The sequence below is a fragment of the Exophiala bonariae genome, assembly GCF_035927105.1.
Source record: "Exophiala bonariae strain CCFEE 5792 chromosome Unknown scaffold_1, whole genome shotgun sequence".
Lineage (NCBI taxonomy): Eukaryota > Fungi > Ascomycota > Eurotiomycetes > Chaetothyriales > Herpotrichiellaceae > Exophiala > Exophiala bonariae.
In genome coordinates, this window is record NW_027042476.1 from 3224598 (window position 1) to 3242723 (window position 18126).

The 18126-nt window shown below is 48.8% G+C and overlaps 8 protein-coding genes across 8 annotated transcripts; 5 read left to right on the forward strand and 3 right to left on the reverse strand.

Moving 5' to 3' along the window:
- Positions 1 to 72: 72 nt before the first annotated feature.
- On the reverse strand, positions 73 to 2839 carry YTA12 (Mitochondrial inner membrane m-AAA protease component; the record flags this gene model as incomplete). Its single annotated transcript, XM_064844756.1, has 2 exons — positions 73 to 157; positions 213 to 2839. The coding sequence occupies 2 exons, from the start codon at positions 2837 to 2839 to the stop codon at positions 73 to 75; spliced, it is 2712 nt and encodes a 903-aa protein (XP_064712616.1).
- Positions 2840 to 3594: 755 nt separating this feature from the next.
- On the forward strand, positions 3595 to 4217 carry LTR84_001131 (uncharacterized protein; the record flags this gene model as incomplete). The annotated part of the gene is made up of 2 exons (XM_064844757.1): positions 3595 to 4047; positions 4146 to 4217. The coding sequence occupies 2 exons, from the start codon at positions 3595 to 3597 to the stop codon at positions 4215 to 4217; spliced, it is 525 nt and encodes a 174-aa protein (XP_064712617.1).
- A 478-nt stretch (positions 4218 to 4695) lies between these two features.
- LTR84_001132 (uncharacterized protein) lies at positions 4696 to 6687 on the reverse strand (the record flags this gene model as incomplete). The annotated part of the gene is made up of 1 exon (XM_064844758.1): positions 4696 to 6687. The coding sequence occupies one exon, from the start codon at positions 6685 to 6687 to the stop codon at positions 4696 to 4698; it is 1992 nt and encodes a 663-aa protein (XP_064712618.1).
- Positions 6688 to 7818: 1131 nt separating this feature from the next.
- LTR84_001133 (uncharacterized protein) lies at positions 7819 to 9133 on the forward strand (the record flags this gene model as incomplete). Its single annotated transcript, XM_064844759.1, has 2 exons — positions 7819 to 8210; positions 8275 to 9133. 2 exons carry the CDS (start codon positions 7819 to 7821, stop codon positions 9131 to 9133), a joined length of 1251 nt encoding a protein of 416 aa, XP_064712619.1.
- A 650-nt stretch (positions 9134 to 9783) lies between these two features.
- Positions 9784 to 11514, forward strand: LTR84_001134 (uncharacterized protein; the record flags this gene model as incomplete). The annotated part of the gene is made up of 4 exons (XM_064844760.1): positions 9784 to 10083; positions 10143 to 10353; positions 10501 to 10817; positions 10867 to 11514. The coding sequence occupies 4 exons, from the start codon at positions 9784 to 9786 to the stop codon at positions 11512 to 11514; spliced, it is 1476 nt and encodes a 491-aa protein (XP_064712620.1).
- Positions 11515 to 12184: 670 nt separating this feature from the next.
- LTR84_001135 (uncharacterized protein) lies at positions 12185 to 13127 on the forward strand (the record flags this gene model as incomplete). Its single annotated transcript, XM_064844761.1, has 4 exons — positions 12185 to 12304; positions 12419 to 12864; positions 12919 to 13064; positions 13117 to 13127. The coding sequence occupies 4 exons, from the start codon at positions 12185 to 12187 to the stop codon at positions 13125 to 13127; spliced, it is 723 nt and encodes a 240-aa protein (XP_064712621.1).
- Positions 13128 to 13263: 136 nt separating this feature from the next.
- LTR84_001136 (uncharacterized protein) lies at positions 13264 to 15125 on the reverse strand (the record flags this gene model as incomplete). The annotated part of the gene is made up of 4 exons (XM_064844762.1): positions 13264 to 13379; positions 13441 to 13914; positions 13978 to 14626; positions 14856 to 15125. The coding sequence occupies 4 exons, from the start codon at positions 15123 to 15125 to the stop codon at positions 13264 to 13266; spliced, it is 1509 nt and encodes a 502-aa protein (XP_064712622.1).
- A 731-nt stretch (positions 15126 to 15856) lies between these two features.
- Positions 15857 to 17976, forward strand: LTR84_001137 (uncharacterized protein; the record flags this gene model as incomplete). Its single annotated transcript, XM_064844763.1, has 2 exons — positions 15857 to 15941; positions 16034 to 17976. 2 exons carry the CDS (start codon positions 15857 to 15859, stop codon positions 17974 to 17976), a joined length of 2028 nt encoding a protein of 675 aa, XP_064712623.1.
- Between the last annotated feature and the right edge of the window lie 150 nt (positions 17977 to 18126).

Below are 18126 nucleotides of genomic sequence, written 5' to 3' on the forward strand. Positions count from 1 at the left end.
ATCGCAGTACATGCCATTTCAATCCCAAGAGTCCAGCGACTGGAAACCAAGTTTCAACCTAAGAGGCGAAAATCATAGCTCGTGTCGCTTGAAGGCTGGAGAAGGTGTTTCAGGAATAGCACCGGATGGGCCCGGTTCTTCTGTAGGCGGAGGAGGTCTATGATCAGGTTAGTCATAAGTAGACGGAGTAATGGGGTTCAGGTAGAACTTACGGTGCACTTTTTCCCTCAGTATTATCGAAGTACTTGTGGAACTCTCCAGCATCTTCGAAAGGCCTCTTACCGAGGATCCGAACCAGATCGTCACGCACCAGCATCTCTTTCTTCAATAGCTCCTCAGCCACAGCCTGTAACTGGTCTTTCTTTTCCAGAAGTAGGTCTCGACATTGTTTGTATGCCTCATCGACAATACGACGAACTTCAGCATCAATGTTTCGCGCCGTCTCCTCGGAGAAAGGCTTGTGTAGACGCTGCTCATCATCTTTGTAGTTGAGATAACCAATCTTCTCCGACATACCCCATTCAGTGACCATTGCAGTAGCCATACGGGTGACCTTGTTGAAATCATCTGATGCACCACTCGTGACGGAGTCAAACCAAATCTCCTCACTGACACGTCCACCAAGAGTCATGGCCATTCGGTCCATTAGTTGCTTGACGTTCATGAGATATGCATCATTTCCACCGGCAGGAAGATATTGAGCATAACCCAATGCTCCTTGACCTCGTGGAATGATAGAGACCTTCAGTAGAGGATCGGCATATTTCAAAAACCAACCGCAGATAGCGTGACCAGCTTCATGGTATGCAACAGTCTTCTTCTCTTCTGGTGAGAGCACCAAAGACTTCTTCTCCAGACCACCAATGACACGTTCAATTGCTTGCTCAAAATGTGTCATTGCAACTGTTGTAGCATTGGCACGAGCGGCAATCAGAGCTGCTTCATTGACACAGTTGGCAATATCAGCACCAGAGAATCCAGGTGTTAGCGCTGAAAGGCGGCCGGTAAGATATTCGATGTCGACACTGGTGACAATCTTCTTCAGATGTACCTTGAAGATCTGCTTTCGACCATCCATGGTAGGCCTATCAATCGAGATGTGTCGATCAAAACGACCGGGGCGCATCAAGGCTTTGTCCAGAACATCGGGCCTATTGGTACCTGCAAGGACAACAACCTGTTCTGATGTGTTGAAACCATCCATCTCTGTCAGAATTTGATTGAGAGTAGATTCACGTTCATCGTTGCCACCTCCGAAATTTGACTTAGCTCTTGCCTTTCCGATGGCATCAATTTCGTCGATGAAGATGATACAAGGAGTATTCTTTCGAGCATTGCTGAATAGATCTCGCACACGAGATGGACCGACACCAACAAACATTTCCACGAATTCCGAACCGGAAACAGAGAAGAACGGTACACCGGATTCACCAGCAGTCGCCTTTGCCAATAAAGTCTTACCAGTACCTGGAGGCCCTGAAAGAATTGCACCTCGAGGAATTTTGGCACCGAGACTCTGGTATTTTGAAGGATCCTTCAAGAAAGACACGAATTCCATGATCTCTAATTTGGCTTCATCCATACCAGCAACATCCGCGAATTTAGTTTTGATGTCGGTTTCGTGATTGAATCTCTTCGCTCTTGATTTGCCGATACCAAAGATGCCACTTTGACCACCAGCACCGGATGCTGCTCGGCGAGATAGCCAGAACAAGGCACCAACGAATAGGATTGTAGGTCCGAAGGAAAAGATGGCTGCACTCAATGGCATTTCGTCGGAGTACGCAACAGGAATTCTCTCACTGCTTGAGATGCCAAGTTCCGCATGTGCTTCGTCCAGTCTTCGCTCGAAAGCCTCAACGGAGCCGATGGAGAAGTAGTAGTGAAACTTGGGGTCAACCGCGGGTGACTGGGGATACATGTTCTTGAGAGCCTCCCGATGTAATTCAACCCGAACACGATTGCGATTGATGACGGTCAATTTCTCAACAAGACCTTTGTCGAAGAAAGTGGTTCTGAATTCTTGCCATGTAATATCTCTTGAGGATTCTCCAGGGAAGAGGGTCGAATAGATGTAGTATGACACCAACGATGACATGATAATGGTACCTGTATCCATCTTGAGATCGAAGGTGTACGGTTTTGGACCGTCGGATTTCTTTTTACCCTTCTCGCGACCTTGCTCACGATCTTGTTGTTTATTGGATTGTTCAAAGAGACGTGGTTCTTCAGTCTCTTCTTTCTCAGGTTCGGCTTTGTTTTGGTCAACATCCTTGCCATACTTCGCCCGTACTTCCGCAATGTTCATTCGGGACATCTTGGTGAAGACACCCACTAACCGCACGGTTGTAGCAAGATCGATGCGTCGATTCGGATCTTTTTGTTGGGCATCCAGAATCTCTCGTAACTCGATTGGCATTCCACCTTTCTTTATCAAGGCAATGGCTTCATCAACCGCCTTCCGTTGAGACTTGGGTAAGCCACTTTTGATCATGTTGGCAATGTCATCTATCTGCTTGGATTCTTCAGCAGTAAGGGGCGAAAAGTCTGCCGATTCCGGCTGAGAGCTCGTTGATTCTCCATTCTCGTTCTTGTCTGGTTCAGGTCCAGGAGATTTGGAGGATTGGTCGGCAGGCGATTTATCGTCTCTGGAATTCTTCCGCGGAGGCTTCGGCTCGCCTGGATTTACTGTGGCATAAGACCTTGCTATTGAGGGATAGAGTCGACTAGAGAAGCGAGATCTGGAGAGTTGGGAGGTGCGACTTCTGGCGCATGCAGCGCAGTTTAGGGCAGCTTTGGAGGTGCGGACCAGCTGTGGCCGCAGGAAGCTTGCCGCCATGGCTGAAGGAGAGATGGGGAAGGGAGAAGGGAGTTGGGAGCTGAGGAGCTCTGGAAATGCCTTAGTGAGTACCAGCAGGCGTTCTTGTAGGCTTGAGTCTGTGTGGGAAGGTCGACGAAAGATGAGTGATGGCGACAACCCAAATTTGAGAAATGGAACGTTGACGCGGGCGGCATTTGCCTGCGTGGAATCAGGTGGTCATCGATGACTTTTTGGAGAAATTCGTCATGCTGCCTTAATGAAAAGCATTGGTCTTGGCAACATCCGGACGGAGAGTGGATTCTCCGGGATCCGATCAACTTTGGACTTCAAGTATGCATCCTCCACGAGGCTGACCTCCTTGTTAGCAGCCACTCCATGCTCAAGCATGCAAGACAAGTTTCGACTCAGGTGACTATCAAGGTGAGGAATTTACACGTCTCTAGACACGTTCTCGCTGTATAATGAGATGGGTTAGCGTGAAAGAAGCTCCCATTTGCTTGCTTCCAAGGCAAGAGTATTCACTGCAAGATAGGTTACAGGCAGTACTGATATGACTACCTCCTGCACATGTGACTGAGATTGCAACTCATGACAGTGGCTGTCATCGACCATTCTACTGTGAGGTGAAAGTGTGAAAGATTTAAATTTGTCTTTCGTCCATGGCATCAAGTACTCAATACTACTCCTGTCTAAACTCCCTCTTCTTCCACTTCCACCCTTTCAAATAAATACAGAGAACATTTACGTGGTCCGTCCCAAGCCTCGTCTTCAAGATGGCTTCTATCACACTACTCGTTATCTCTCTGTCCATGATCTTCAACGTCATTGAAGCGAACCCCACCCCCGCGGAGCTCGACAAGATCAATGACCCCCTCCGCCTCAGACTCTGGAATGACTCAACTGAGTGGATGCACCTGCACAACCCACGCTGCGGCATCGCCGAAATTGCCTGGGTCACCAAGGAGTTCATGCCAGATAATGAAAACTACATCAGCCCCGGCTGCCGAGTCATCGGTCATCTCATGCCCAACCCCATCGATTTCATTTTCGGCTGCCGTGGAGTGAAGACCACTGATCCTGGCACCAGACCTATCAAGTTCTACTACACCACTGATTTCGACCAGGTCTTGGATTGGGACAATGACAAGGAGCAGCGTGTCCGAGGAGATCTGACGGTCGTGGATACTCGTGTCGACAAGCCCGATGTCGCTCATGTTCCGGTTCATGTAAGTCAATTGCGTCTCACAGTGGTCTCTAACCAGAGGCCTCCGCTTCTCCCGCTTACTATCCGGTTGATATAACTCTCTAATACGAATCATCCCAGATCGGTGTCTACATAGACAAGAAGAAGAAAGTCGCCAACTATAAGAATATCTACTGTAGTGCTTCTTGGTAAGCGCATCTAGGGTATGGTTCGTTGGCCACAGATTTGGCCAGTCAGGCTCTAGGCTATGATCTCAGATTGCAGGACTTGGAATTCTGGGTGGCCATGATCGTATAGAGAGCATGACGGAGAGAATACAACCCCCCCTGAAATGAGCCACGAATACCGATCGATCATAAGGCACACGTGCTATCCCAATCTTGGGCTACGCGCAATCAAGTCACCCGTGTTAGGGTCATGATTCTTGTCCATATCCCTCGTGTCCACAACTCGAGTGCGGATTCAAGGATTGAGTCTAGGACACCAAGCTTTATCTTCACTGAATAACTAAGCTTTTTAGGCTTATTATCTAACATATCTTTGACCTAGTGGGAGCATATGTCTTCTCCGTTCATCGCTGTCAAGAACGGACCTTCAATTGAGTCGTGCATTTCCAGCGCGACATTCATCCGTCGATCAATTGTCTTTCTGTTCAAATTCCATTGCTTTCTCACAATCTTCTTCGGCCATAAATATCATGTCGAAGTTTCCATTCGTCATCCACTTTGCTTTTCAACCCCTCCTTACTCGCCGGGCGAAATCTAGGGTCCCGTGCAATTCGGCTAGGAGCGTTGTAGAAACCACCGGTGTCCTCCTCAAAGAAGCTTGAACTGCCTGCGTTACCAGCCATCATGCGTCCCCTCTCAATTGCATATTCTGGTGCCGGTTTGTATTTGCAAAAGTATCCAATATCATCCTTGTCACTTCCATGCAAATCACTGGACGATCTGATGTTAACTAATATGTCTCCAATTGCGCCAATTGACGCCGTTTCAATCTTCGCCCTGGCTGAATCACTGCTGGAGATAGAACCGTCATTTGTGGTCAGCTGTGAGAGTCTGCGGACAAAGTAGTCGTTGGCAATTCGATTGAGTGCCTTCCTAGCCATTCTGGTGCTAGGACTCTTATCATCACCCTGAATGTCGAGATTATCGCATCGAATGGCAGGAAATTGGACATTCAGGCCCCGATCCTCGTCGATATCTTCAACTCTGGAGCATGATCTAATCATTCTGTTCATCCATGTTCGTTCCAATTTTGTCACAGGTCGCAAATCAAGCCAATCAGATGAGTCAATGTCGAATACTTTTGGAATGCTGTCTCCATTCGAAAATATCCCACCTTTACTGGGGACCTTGGATGTGGTCGTAGGTGACTTCGGAGAAGGAATCGAGAACTCGGCTGGATGCTGCGATTCGAGTCCAGGAGGTGGCTTCACGAAAGGTAATGGCTTTTGGATTATGCTCATCTTCCGAGGCTCATTTGGTGGATTCTTCTCGGACGCAGTGTTCAGTTTGTCCGTGTTCAAAGTATCAATGTGGTACCCCTCGGATGTGTTGCGGTGTAAGTTTGGATTGTGAAGAACAGTCTTACCAGTTCTTGCCAACGCTTGTTGCGCGGCTACGAAGTTCTGCATATTGCTCTCACGATCATAAGGCTCTTCTGGAGATATACTTGCAGGACAAAATCCGGGGAATGCTGGCACGTTGGAGGCTGGCTCATGCAGCGGAGTAAATGACTCTGCAACATTATGTTGAAAAGATGATGATTGCGAGGGACGGCCGGTCTCGTTGATATTATGTTGTGGGTGATTCCAACCAGGAGGTGCACTATCATACTGGACGGAAGTGTATTGTGGGAAGACTGGCTCATTATCAAGAATAGGTGTGGCCGGAAAAGGTTGTTTGATAGGCCCAAAGCTTATAGGGGAGTCATTGTACGTTCGGGACAAGTTGGCCAACTTGTTTTCTTGTTTTGCGGGACTGATATCATCGGGGACCATGAAGGCATTGTGCTGGGGAGCGAAGCTCGACGGATAGATGGGAACCTGAGCTGGGGTGGCGAAGCTGTGTAAGCCACTTGACCACAATTGATGGGGATATGGGTACAAACTGAACAGACCTGAATTACCTGGGAGACCTTGCAGGTTGGCTGGAAAACCCGGCTGAGATTGTTGGACGATAAGATGAGGCAATGGTCGTTGAGGTATGGGAATCAATAATGGAGCAGAGTACTCTTGATGCTTAAGGTGAGATCTGCGAGTCGCCCAAGTACTAGCATCATGAACATTGATGTGAGCAGAAGGTAGGTCTCTGACAGGAGGGACTTGTGGTCTCGATGTCGAGCTAATGCTTTGACTCGAGGCGTGTGATGCCTGGCGACTTGGAGTAGGTGTAGACATGCCGTCGTGCTCGGGATGAACCGAGTCAATATCGTCGATGTGAGGATCAATATCGACATTAGCGGGATCTTCAAGGATCAGCGGGACCCAGGTCTTATTGCCCTTGTTGCGATTTGGGAGGGGATTCTTGGTGAACGCACTGAGGGAAATGGGAGAAGGCTTAGGAGGCAAATTTTGTTCTTCGGCGTCACGGGAAGCTTGTCTCGCAGTGGCAGCTTTGAAAGCCTTGTACTCGGCGGCTCTTGCTCTTGCACCCAACATGTTTGCGAAATCGGGCGAAGACATAAAAATGAGGCAAGGTCTGAGCCGGTCGGAGGTGGTCTAGATCAAGATCGGCGAATCTCACAACATGGCTTTTCTGATCCGACCAGATTCAAGACAAGGCAAAACAAATGGGATGAACGACGTGATCTGACAGAGTTCGTTCTACCAGTGTCAGTTCCAATGATGAGACAAGAGGGGAGTTTTGTTACCAGAGTAGAAGGTGTAAGCAGATGAACATTTGATGAGGCCAAGTTTGGGAAAGAAGAGAGTCAGTGGTGAGCACAGAACGGGATGAGATGGTCAGGTTCAAAACAGGACTGGAGTCCGAGAAGGAGCAAGGCAGGGGAGAACGGCAGATTGCTTCCTGCGCAGGAAGACGATGGCACAAAGCCTGCAGCGGAGGAAATGAAAGGGAGAAAATGGGTAAAGGAGAGGAGGAGGGAAGCAAAGATGGCAGTGCAGGCAGTTGCAGTTGCCGAAGTCAGTCACAGTGAAGAAACCCAAGGGAAGGTGCGACTAGCAACACGACTTCAAGGAAGGAGCGCTGGAGGTGCAGAACAGGTGTTGCGCAGAGAGAAAAGAGGAGAAGATCAACCTGATACACAGGTAGCTAGCAACATAGCTTGTCAACAACAAGACATAGAGAATCGGTTCATCGCTGGCAAGTGTTTTGGTAAAGCCAACTCTTTCAACGTGACGATCCAGTTCATTCTTCTCCTCTTTTCTGCGCGTACAATCACGTCTCAGTGAAACGCTGCAGCCATTTGGAGTGGACTGGCCATACGACGGCACAATCAATACAAGACACTCACCTGTTTTACCTACCTTCTCCAAACCAACGTTTGTGATGCTATGTAAGTGAACGTCGAACAAAATGAAGTGACAACTCAAATGGTGGTTGGAATTGTTTTTAAGGACCGTAAATGCGAACCATTACGTCAGCATGCCTCCCGTCGTTTGCTCAAACTTGAACCTCAAAATCTTCTTACCTTTTGATTGCCACCCTGTATTTATTTCGATCTGGCAACGAACAATGATGGCAAAGGAGCAAATTTTACTCAGGGGAGACCATATAGTACCTCGCATTATGCCGTCAGCCACATAGGCATAGAGCTCCAGTCTCAAGAGATGAAAGTCGGCAATCCACAATACCGTGGTGATGAGGTCCCCCTCCCCATCGAGGTTCTAGATTTAATATGCCACTTCGTCAAGACAGCTCAGCATGCCAAAAGCCAGTCCACCTTGGCCGCCGGGACCTTGGTGTCCAAGTCTTGGTGTTCTATTTTCACTAGACATTTGTACGAACAGCCGCTAATCGTCCCTGGAAACTTTGATGCCTTCACGAGAACCATCTGCACAACCGTGACTGCAAAAACAAAGCGAGTCGGTCTCGAAACTTATGTCAAGCATCTTGATCTCAGCAAAATCGCTTACGAAAGCTCCAAAAGTCTTACTGCTCGGCTAATAGGAAGGACGAGTCACTCGTTGGAGTACTTTGCCGCACCAGCAATCACATTTGGGTTTGATAAGCTCTTTTCCAGGACCTTTGAGGTGATTTACGTTGGCTTTCTAACACTTTACCAGGATTGGGTCACTCGCTCCACTGTCCAAATCGTTGAACTTGCGAGTTCTAGATTTGTCTCACGACGGGTACCAGATCAAGCTGAATCGCATTCTTGATTCCGTTAGTCGCTTGGAGCATTTGATCGAACTTAGATTGCCAACCGATGCCGCTGGAGACGGTGCTGAGTGTCATTTTCCTACAGGGTGTTGGCCGAAGCGCCTTGAAGTTTTGCAATTGTCCTTGAAAATGTGCATATATGTGCACTTACATGTGCGTTGGTGGGACGAATTTCTCAGCAGTCTGCCCGCCTCCCTTGGGACATTGATTATCCCCGACTTTCTCAGCTATCACTCTTTCTACATCTGCAAGGACATACAGGTATCTGCGAAGTCAATAACACGTCTCGAACTCGGAAGGGCAAAGGATGATGATTGCATTGCTCATCTTCCCTACTTTCTTGCTTGCTTCCCCTCCCTCACGACGTTAACAGTCCCTGTGACCATAAGAATTGCTTTGGCTGATCTCAATCTGGATCACTGGTTTGATGACGACATGTGGGAGACCTTGTATCATCCTGGCGGTGCATTGGCCAACAGCGATCAGAGCATTCAAAGGAATAGTCTTGTCAAAGAACTCACCTTTTCACTACCACCAACAAGTGTTGCTTTTGGCTTCCATGGCTCCATAAACATGGATGTGTTTTTCCTAAAGGCGATTGTGGCGAGCTTTCCACTACTCCAGAGAGTGAACATTCCGATAGGCTCCATCAAGATCCTTGATGAAGATGACAACCAAGACGAGCTACAAGAAATATGTCAAATCTTGGAGAGTAGAGCACCCTCTGACGAGTCTCAATATGCAGGCATTTTCCAGGATTGAAATAAAGTTTCACTGACATCCCTAAAAGTTCTGGTGCAACCAGTATTTCATGATGAACTAACGATCAGGAATTGGAACTGTCCCATCACTACAATGAATGATAGCGCATCCCCTTGTTTTCTGGATCAATGGTATCAATCACATCACACGCCCACCTCAGCAGTTACGTTTCTTCGTATACTTGTTGGCTCAAGGATAACGGCTCCGTCCTTTTACATTTCCAGGAGGCCGCTGTGCCGCAGTCCGGACCACCCGAGCACCGAATAGTCACTATTTACTTGGAATGGTGGAATGAAAGGACTATCCGCTCGGGGGGGCCGATGAGCTTATCCATATTCGAGGATGATATTCTTATCAACACTAACTAACATTGTACCTCCGCATTCCCTGACTTGGATCGTCCAAAGTGGAGAAACAACTGCAGTGTCCGACTTCGTACTTGATAAGCAAGTTGCAGATCTGAGATTGAACAAAGGCATGGAAGTATATATTATGCCTATCACGGCCCTTTTCATGATCACCCTATTAGTCAATCTTCAACGCTGAAGGTGCACTACATCTCAGGTTCAGATTGCTCTTCCCTTGAGTGATCAAGTCACCTACCGCTCTCAAAACATAATACTCAACCCCTTCAAACAAAACTCTTACTCATGGCTTCCGACACCCCTCCCACCAAAGCAGATGACAAGGAGATCCAGATTTTGTCATCAAATGTGGACTCCGTCGCTCAAGGTCAGAGCCGCATTCTGCGCGCTCCAGAGTATATACGGCAAATGAGCCCAGAAGAGCGACGAAAAGCAGAAGATGCTTTACGAAAGAAAATCGATATGCGTTTAATGCCTATGATTGTTATTATGTACATTATGAATTACTTGGATCGCAACAACATTGCCGCTGCACGCTTAGCAGGGATGGAGAAAGAGCTACACTTGTCAAGTACACAATATCTGGTATATCCCACCCATGCGATTGCGCAGCATTCTCGGCCAAATGCTAACAAAAGCCATAGACTGCTGTCAGTATTTTGTTCGCAGGATATACGGTAATGCAGGTTCCGTCAAATATCTTCCTCAACAAGATTGGCAAGCCAGCGATCTATCTTCCCACAGCCATGACGATTTGGGGTGTGATCTCGGGGCTCACGGGTGCGACACAAAATTTTGCCGGGTTATTGGTGTGCCGTTTGTTTCTGGGTATCATTGAAGCAGCCTTCTTCCCAGGTTTGTACCTATTTTATTTCATGTTTAATTATGTGCTACCAAAGAGATAGCGCTGACCAAAATGTGCCTCCACAGGGGTTATCTTTTTCCTTTCGTGTTGGTACACACGGGCCGAGTTGGGCTTCCGCACCGCCATTTTGTACTCAGGGGCTCTCATTTCTGGAGCATTCTCGGGTTTGATCGCTGCTGGTATCGTGGATGGAATGGATGGGGTACATGGGCTCCTGGCTTGGCGCTGGCTATTTATTCTCGAAGGGGCTATTACTGTTGTAATTGCTCTGGGAGGTTATTTTATTCTTCCTAATTTCCCAAGAACAACCAAATGGTTGTCGCAAGAAGAGCTCCAGCTTGCGGTTTGGCGTTTGGAAGAAGATGTCGGAGAAGATGACTGGGTTGACAGCAAACAACAAAGCCTTTGGCACGGATTGGCTCTTGCTCTGAAAGACATCAAGACTTATACTTTTGTGAGTAGTTACCTCCCTGCCCGGACAACGATGGCTGACTATCAAACAGGTCGTGATGTTGATCGGCATTACCATCTCTGGGGGAGTCACATTGGTGTTTCCCACTGTCGTGGGCACTCTCGGGTACTCGAGGATCCCGACACTCCTTCTGACAGTTCCACCATACGTCTTGTGTACCATCACATCCCTCGCAAACGCATGGCACGCTGATCGCAGTGGCGAAAGATATCTGCATGTCACAATCCCATGCGTCTTTACTGCCATAGGCAATATCATTCTCGCCACGACGACCGGCCTGGGCCCTCGCTATTTTGCGCTCATGATCATAATACCAGGAATCTATACTGGCTACGTCGTGATCCTGGCATGGATCTCCAATTCTATTCCTCGTCCACCGGCCAAGCGAGCTGCCGCGATCGCCTTCGTTAGTGGTTCCTCACAAACAGCCAGCATCTGGACTAGCTACATGTATCCTGTGTCAGCAGGACCGAGGTTCAAGGTTGCTTATTCAGTCAACACCGCTGCTGCACTTTTGGTGGTTCTCGCGGCGACTTGTTTGCGAATGATTCTCGTTCGCTTGAACAAGAAGCTCGATCAAGGCATTCACGTTGCGGACGCAATCAACGAACATACAGATACAGCAGAATCGGGTATCCCTGCCGTGGGTGCTCAAAGGGGATTCAGGTTCCGGGTCTAGTAGTACTGAGTTGAAGGATTGGAGTATTTGAAAGAAGGGGTGGACTTGGGGAGCTTCGGCACCGATCAGGGAGGCAGCAAAGACCCTTAGGAGTTTCATTGTACATTTGTAGGCCCCGGAGTGACACATCTTGTCGAATCTTCAATGGCCGTGTGTTGATGCCGACATTGCACCCCTGGCCCAGGGGGTCTCCTTTCGTGCGCGGTTCACTCTCAGTGATGTCTCGATCTTGTACTTTACTCAGTACTTCGGCTTTCCATAGATATATACATTTTACTCCATGGATTCATAATTACGGATGCGGAAGCCACCCAGTTCAGACTCCAATTGATCGGTAATCGGCGTCGGAGCCGACGTAGAACGGGAACCTCGCCGAGCTATTTGATATCTCAGCTTCCATAATCGACGTCGGCGGCCGAGTACTTGCAGGTCGCCTGCAAGCAATGTAGAAATGTGGTCCCGATGAGTGGAAAGTCTAAATCATTGTTGGACACTACTTAAGAAAAGCCATCTGTCCCAGCCGCAAGGGGAACACGACAAGAATTTTAATCGATACAACAAACATTCTGGTGACATCACAAGAAGCAAACCCAAATAGCCTCCGTCATAAGTCTGCTTAGGACATTTGAGTATTGCAAGCGCATCGAAACCCAATACCAAAAGCGACATAATGAGTGATCTATTCAGTCTTAAGGGCCAAACGGCAGTAGTCACCGGTGGCGCCCGGGGAATTGGTCAAGCCATGGCGATAGGACTTGCCGAGGCCGGAGCGGACATTATATTGATATTGGTAAGGATCTCGTACTTCATATCACAAGGAGCGAAATCAATACTGTGTGGGAGCACCCGAGGAGGCCAATGGTTTGATGGGTGATGGCTAACATGTCAACTTCCGGTCTGGCAGAGAAATGAATCACAACAAGAGACGAAGCGGGCGATCGAGGCTCTCGGCCGCAAAACCACCGTTTACACCGCGGACCTCAGCATTGCATCGCAACTCGACGGCCTGATCGGCCGTATTAGCAGCGAGCACCCAGACTTCTCGATCCTGGTCAACGTCGCCGGGATCCAGCGGCGCATTGCGGCCGCCGAGTTCCCCGACGACATGTACGACGAGGTGCTGCAGACGAATCTCAAGGCGACGTTCAAGCTGTGCAAGGACACGGGCAAGTATTGGCTTGAGAAGGGGACCAAAGGGTGTATTATCAACACGGCCAGTCTTGCGTCGTTCCAGGGCGGCATCAATATGGCCGCGTATGCGTGCAGTAAAGGTGGGGTGCACATGTTGACCAAGGCGTTGAGCAATGAGTGGGCTGGGAAGGGTATCAGGGTTAATGCTGTTGCTCCGGGGTGAGTGGCTCTGATTGTGTCTTTTATGTATACTTGACTGACCTTCATCCGCAGGTATATTGCCACCGACATGAATCTCGACACCCGGTCGAACGAAGACACCACATACTACGAGTCGATCACAACGCGCATCCCTGCTGGGCGATGGGGCGAGCCGAATGAGTTCAAGGGAGTCACCGTGTTCCTGGCCAGTCAGGCGAGTACGTATCTTACGGGCCAGACGATAGTCGTAGATGGTGGCTGGATGGCTAGGTAGCAAGTAGCGTGTCACATTTGACTCAGGGTGGGCGTTGACGGAGGACACAGTTAGTCGAGCAATAACATTAATCTATCCGAGTCTATCTCAGCAGTGTACGTTACACCTGCATTATGATCAACGCAAGTTCCTGAAGACTTCTTTCATCCATTGACGACAGCATCTACGACTTCAGCAACGGCGGTGATTTCCTCGTCTTGAAACGGTCGCCCGACCAATTGAATGCAAACTGGTTGAGCTTGAAAGGTCTGTGGGTCATCTAGTCAAGGTATCAGCATGTTTCACTGGACTTCTGGATATATCGTATCGGGGCGACTTACACATATCATAGGTTGGCTTGTCGAACGGGTTGTCTAAGGGTCGGTAATTCATATCCTTTGCGTCTACTTCAGGCGAAATCTTGAATCCCTTCAGTGGTAGAGTTAAGGAAGGATAGTCCAATATGTTCCAAAGCGAAGTGTAACCCCACCAGGACGGGAAATTATGAGGATAGCTCGCGGACGGGTGGACTGGAGCGATGATCCCGTCCAAAGGTCGCGAGGAACCTGGTGATAAATTCCAGTAGGTGCTCATGAGAGTTTTGTACTCCATCATGTCGCGATTGAGAGCAAATGCCTCGGCTGCTGATAATGGCTTGATATCGAAGGCTTTGAGATGGTATGCTAGGGATGGGAGCATTTCCTCTCCTCCTGCTGCAAGCCGTTCTTTCAACTCCACAGCACCCGTCTGAAAGTATATTCCCCAAGTAGTCAGGGCGACCCTCCAGCAGTCGAAGGGCAGCTGGACAGGTACCACTATTTTCTTGGTCAGCAGCAAACTACACAGAAGCGGGACAACTGATCACAGATCTTGCTTACCTTCATGGCCAGCGGCTATCAGTTTCGATGCTGTCTCTTTCAAGCCACGTATGATTGGTGGGTGAGGCATGCAGACACCATCGAAGTCAAGAAGCCCAAAGCTCAATTTTCTGGTCGGTGGAGATAACTCCCTCCAAGGCATAGGCACAACTCCTGGTTCAAACTGCATCTCAGGCCATGCATTCACTACTTTTGCAAGAAGCTTCACGTCGGCGAGGCTATGACAGACTGGGCCGCAAGAAGTTTTGATCGATATCTGTCCACCAAGGGTGGCAATCACGCCTGTCTTTGAGATTCTGTCTCCACTGGGTCTGATCGAGTACAGTCCGTTGAAAGCTGCAGGTACTCGGATTGAGCCACCGATATCCGAGGACGGACATACGGGGCATCCTTTCATGGCCACGAGTGCACCATCTCCACCAGAAGAGCCACCAGACACCAGTTGGGCATTGTAGGGGTTCTTTGTTGTCCCCCAAAGCTTACTCGTCGTTTCAACGGCCATTCCGGTCTGTGGCATGGTGGTCTTTCCAAATATGACAGCTCCGGAATTTCGAATGGTACGTACGATAGCTGCATCCTCCGTTGCAACATTATCGTGGTTTATCATGTACCCCAAAGTGGAAACTTCTCCTTTGACATTGTATTGATCCTGATCGCCTTGTCAAATGATGACCTAAAAACAACCTAGAGACTTCAAACCTACCTTGATCGCAATTGGCAATCCATGCAGTGGCCCGACTGTCTTACCTGTCCGCGAATAATGATCATCTAGGCCCTTTGCGACCTCCAAAGCACTTGTAGGGAAGAACGAGGTCAAACAATTGGTCTGTGTAATGCCCTCAATACTCCGGCCCTCATACAATCTGAAGTATACTTACTAGCTGATGAGCAATAGCCGCTCGAGTGCAGAAAGCCTCAGTGGCCTCAACGCTAGATACTTTTCCTGCTGCAATCTGAGCAAGCAATTCGGTTGCTGTTAGTTCAGTGATCTCAAGTTGGCGAGCGCTGAGTAGGCCGCATGTTCGAGGAATATCGATCACGCTGATTTTTGGCTGGGTAGGCAACACTTCGGACGGTAGCCTCCAAGACTGAGGAATGGCGTCGAGGGCTCTGCTTTGAGCCTTTACTGCAACTTTATGCCAATCCATGACTTGCGTATCTCGTGAAATGCATTCGTTTTGAATCACGTTCCGTGCTTTACCTACCGTCGCATCCTAGAAGCTTTTAAGGCATATGCTTCAGGATCCTGAACCCCATGACCCATCTCATAGAGAACTAGGGAGGAAAGGTATCCTGCTATCGAAACTTCATGATTCGTGGGCCAAATTGATGTCTCGGGCGCCATGGTCGGAGTAGCGCGATGATCCCTCTCGGGCCATCCGAGGAGACTCTGGAGAAATGCGACTCTCGGTGCCCCCGAGTACGTCTAGGCATTATCACCACCAGTCTTAGGCGTAGGTCATTCACGAACCCCTCCCCTCAAGGTAAGTTTAAATCGTGATTGGTATTACTGATAACCCTAAGACCAAAATGGCTGTAGCTGGGGATTTGTTAGATACGTGGGCTTCTGGTCATGCTGTGCCGAATCTGAAGCATGCGCGCCAGTCCCTATCCTCACCTGGGAGGGACAACTTAGATTAGCCTCGAGGTTGAGCTTCAGGTTAGAGCAAGCAATGCATTGTCTGGTTGCAAAATTTCTGAAAAACGATTGTCGCGTATTGCGTCGAAGGAAGCTGGCCATACTCGGCAATCCTTCCCCGGAATTGCGAAGTTCAAGGGATAAATAACACTCACCCAGATATCATTCTGCCTCCATGAGTACTATGAGCATCCTTTGCAGATTAGGGCTCAACAGATCGCTTCGAGTAAATGGCCTGTGATGTGTGTTATCGACGCAAAGTCCGTTGCGACCTCGATCAAGGTCCGCCGTGTGTTGCATGCCGCCACGCCGGCCTTGAGTGCAGGTAAGTGTTGCCGCTGATGACCAGTCAAACCCATGGATGCAGCCTAGATAATGGTTGAGAGACCTGACGAACCATCAGCTTCGTTCTGGCAGAGCAGCACAAAGTGAAAAGGAGACAGAAGAAGCGACATCATTCAGGAAGGTCAATAGACAGCCCGATAGCTGCCTCGAGTGCATCAAGAGGGACATTGGAACCTCAGAGTCCACATGGCAAAATTGCTCCACAGCGGCTTGACTATGGTGACTTCTCTATCACGGAGGGAAGGGATCGAGATCAATCACTAAGACTGGACGTCCCGGTTGAGGGCGACGTGTTCGAAGACACACTGGCAAAAACTGCCCTTTCCCGCTTCTTCCACCAGATCAATATGTCAAACTGGGAGGTCTTCCGCGACAAAGGTTACACTCGCATAGCTTACATTGGGACTTCGGTATCCAATCTCGCGAAACTGGTAGAGGAGGAAGGCTTCAACACTTCTCTCCATCTCCCTTTCCCATCGGTGCGACCTACCCTGCCGTGGAAGCCGGCTCCAAAAATGCCGCTGATTCAATGGTATTCAACCTCGTTCGTTGACGACATCAGCGCTTTGCCTGCCCATGAGGTAAGAGACGAACTCGTGGAATCTTTCTTCAACAAAATCCATCCTGGATTTCCCATCGTTGATGAGTGGGAATTTCGAAGCCAATACAATAGTACGGACAATCCTCCACCGCTCTTGTTGTTCCAGGCCATTCTTCTTGCCGGAGCTCATGTGAGTGAGCATCCCAATATTGTCTCCAGGAGATCCCAGGTCAAAAAGGTGATCTTCCGGAGAGCCAAGGCATTATTCGACTTGCACTATGAGAACGATCGCATGCATGCCGTGCAAGCAGCTTTGCTTTTCATGTTCTATCTTGAGGGAGCGGACGACATTTGCTCAAACGTATACTATTGGGCTGGTGTCGCCTGTCGTATCGCATTTGGGTTGGGAATGCATCGTGATCTGTCCACTGATCTCCCAATATTGATGCCCAAGGAAGATCGAAGGATCTATCGAAGAATTTGGTGGACATTATTTCAAGTCGAGATATTGTCAAGTCTGCATCATGGAAGACCATCCATGATAGACTTAGATGAGGTTGACCAATCCCCATTACGAAGGGACGACCTTATTGAACAAAATGGTCAGGTTAATGAGAAGGTCGATATTGACTATTGCATCCAAAACATCGAGCTTTGCAACATAATTGTTTCCATCATCAAATTGTCAAGTCCTGGTGCAGTCCGGAGATATTCTGCTGCTCCGGAACTATTTCATGTCTCACAAGAGAACGTCGATCAGAGGCTTGTCTCGTGGTATCTGGGCCTCCCTGCAGCTTTGATAGAGCCGGTAGACAGCTCAAAAAACAATGCATTCTGGGCGTGGCAGCTTCAACTTCATTACAACCTGGCGCTACTACATCTTCATCGATTACCAGGAGAGTTATTCCCCCGTGCTGATTCTGTCCAACAGCACAATTCTGATGATACCTGCCAGACAGCTGCAACGGCCATCTCAAAGCTTTTTGATGACATAATATCAGCGCAGATGATATCTCGGTGCTGGTTCACAGCTCTGACCTCCTTGCTGGCGGCCGCCATTCAATTTGGGCACGAGGCACGAATAGCCGCAAGAACCAGAGCAGCTGTTCTGGCCATCCAGGCCCAAACGCGCCTGCAACGTCTACTACCGGTGATCTCAAAAGTGTCAGCGTACTGGCCTAGTGCAGAAGCTATTCTGCATGTATACAAAGACTTGCTTGTACAGTTCAAACGACAATCACAGGCATCGTCGAGCATGGGCCATATGCCTGTGAGCCGACCAAACAGCAATCAGATTGAGCAAAGGAGCACCGATGATGCCGATCCCAGTGTTATGTGGGTTGGCGATAATGTCAGTCTGGGAAGTGTAGGGGTATCTGGCACTGATTGGCAAGCTTTGTTCGGAGCTGGATCACCTCATCGCTTTCCGGAGCTCGACTTCGACGGTGTGAATGAATGGCTGTATCCCACTTGAATCCGAGAAAAAGCAATATTTGTTTACCTTGTGTGGTGAATGCCTGGGGTCTGAGGAGGTTACCTGAGATAGAAGTAGTCTCTCAGAAATCTCACTTCATAGCACTAACTCACAACTCACTGTTTCTCATTCGAAAAGGGGTTAATCACT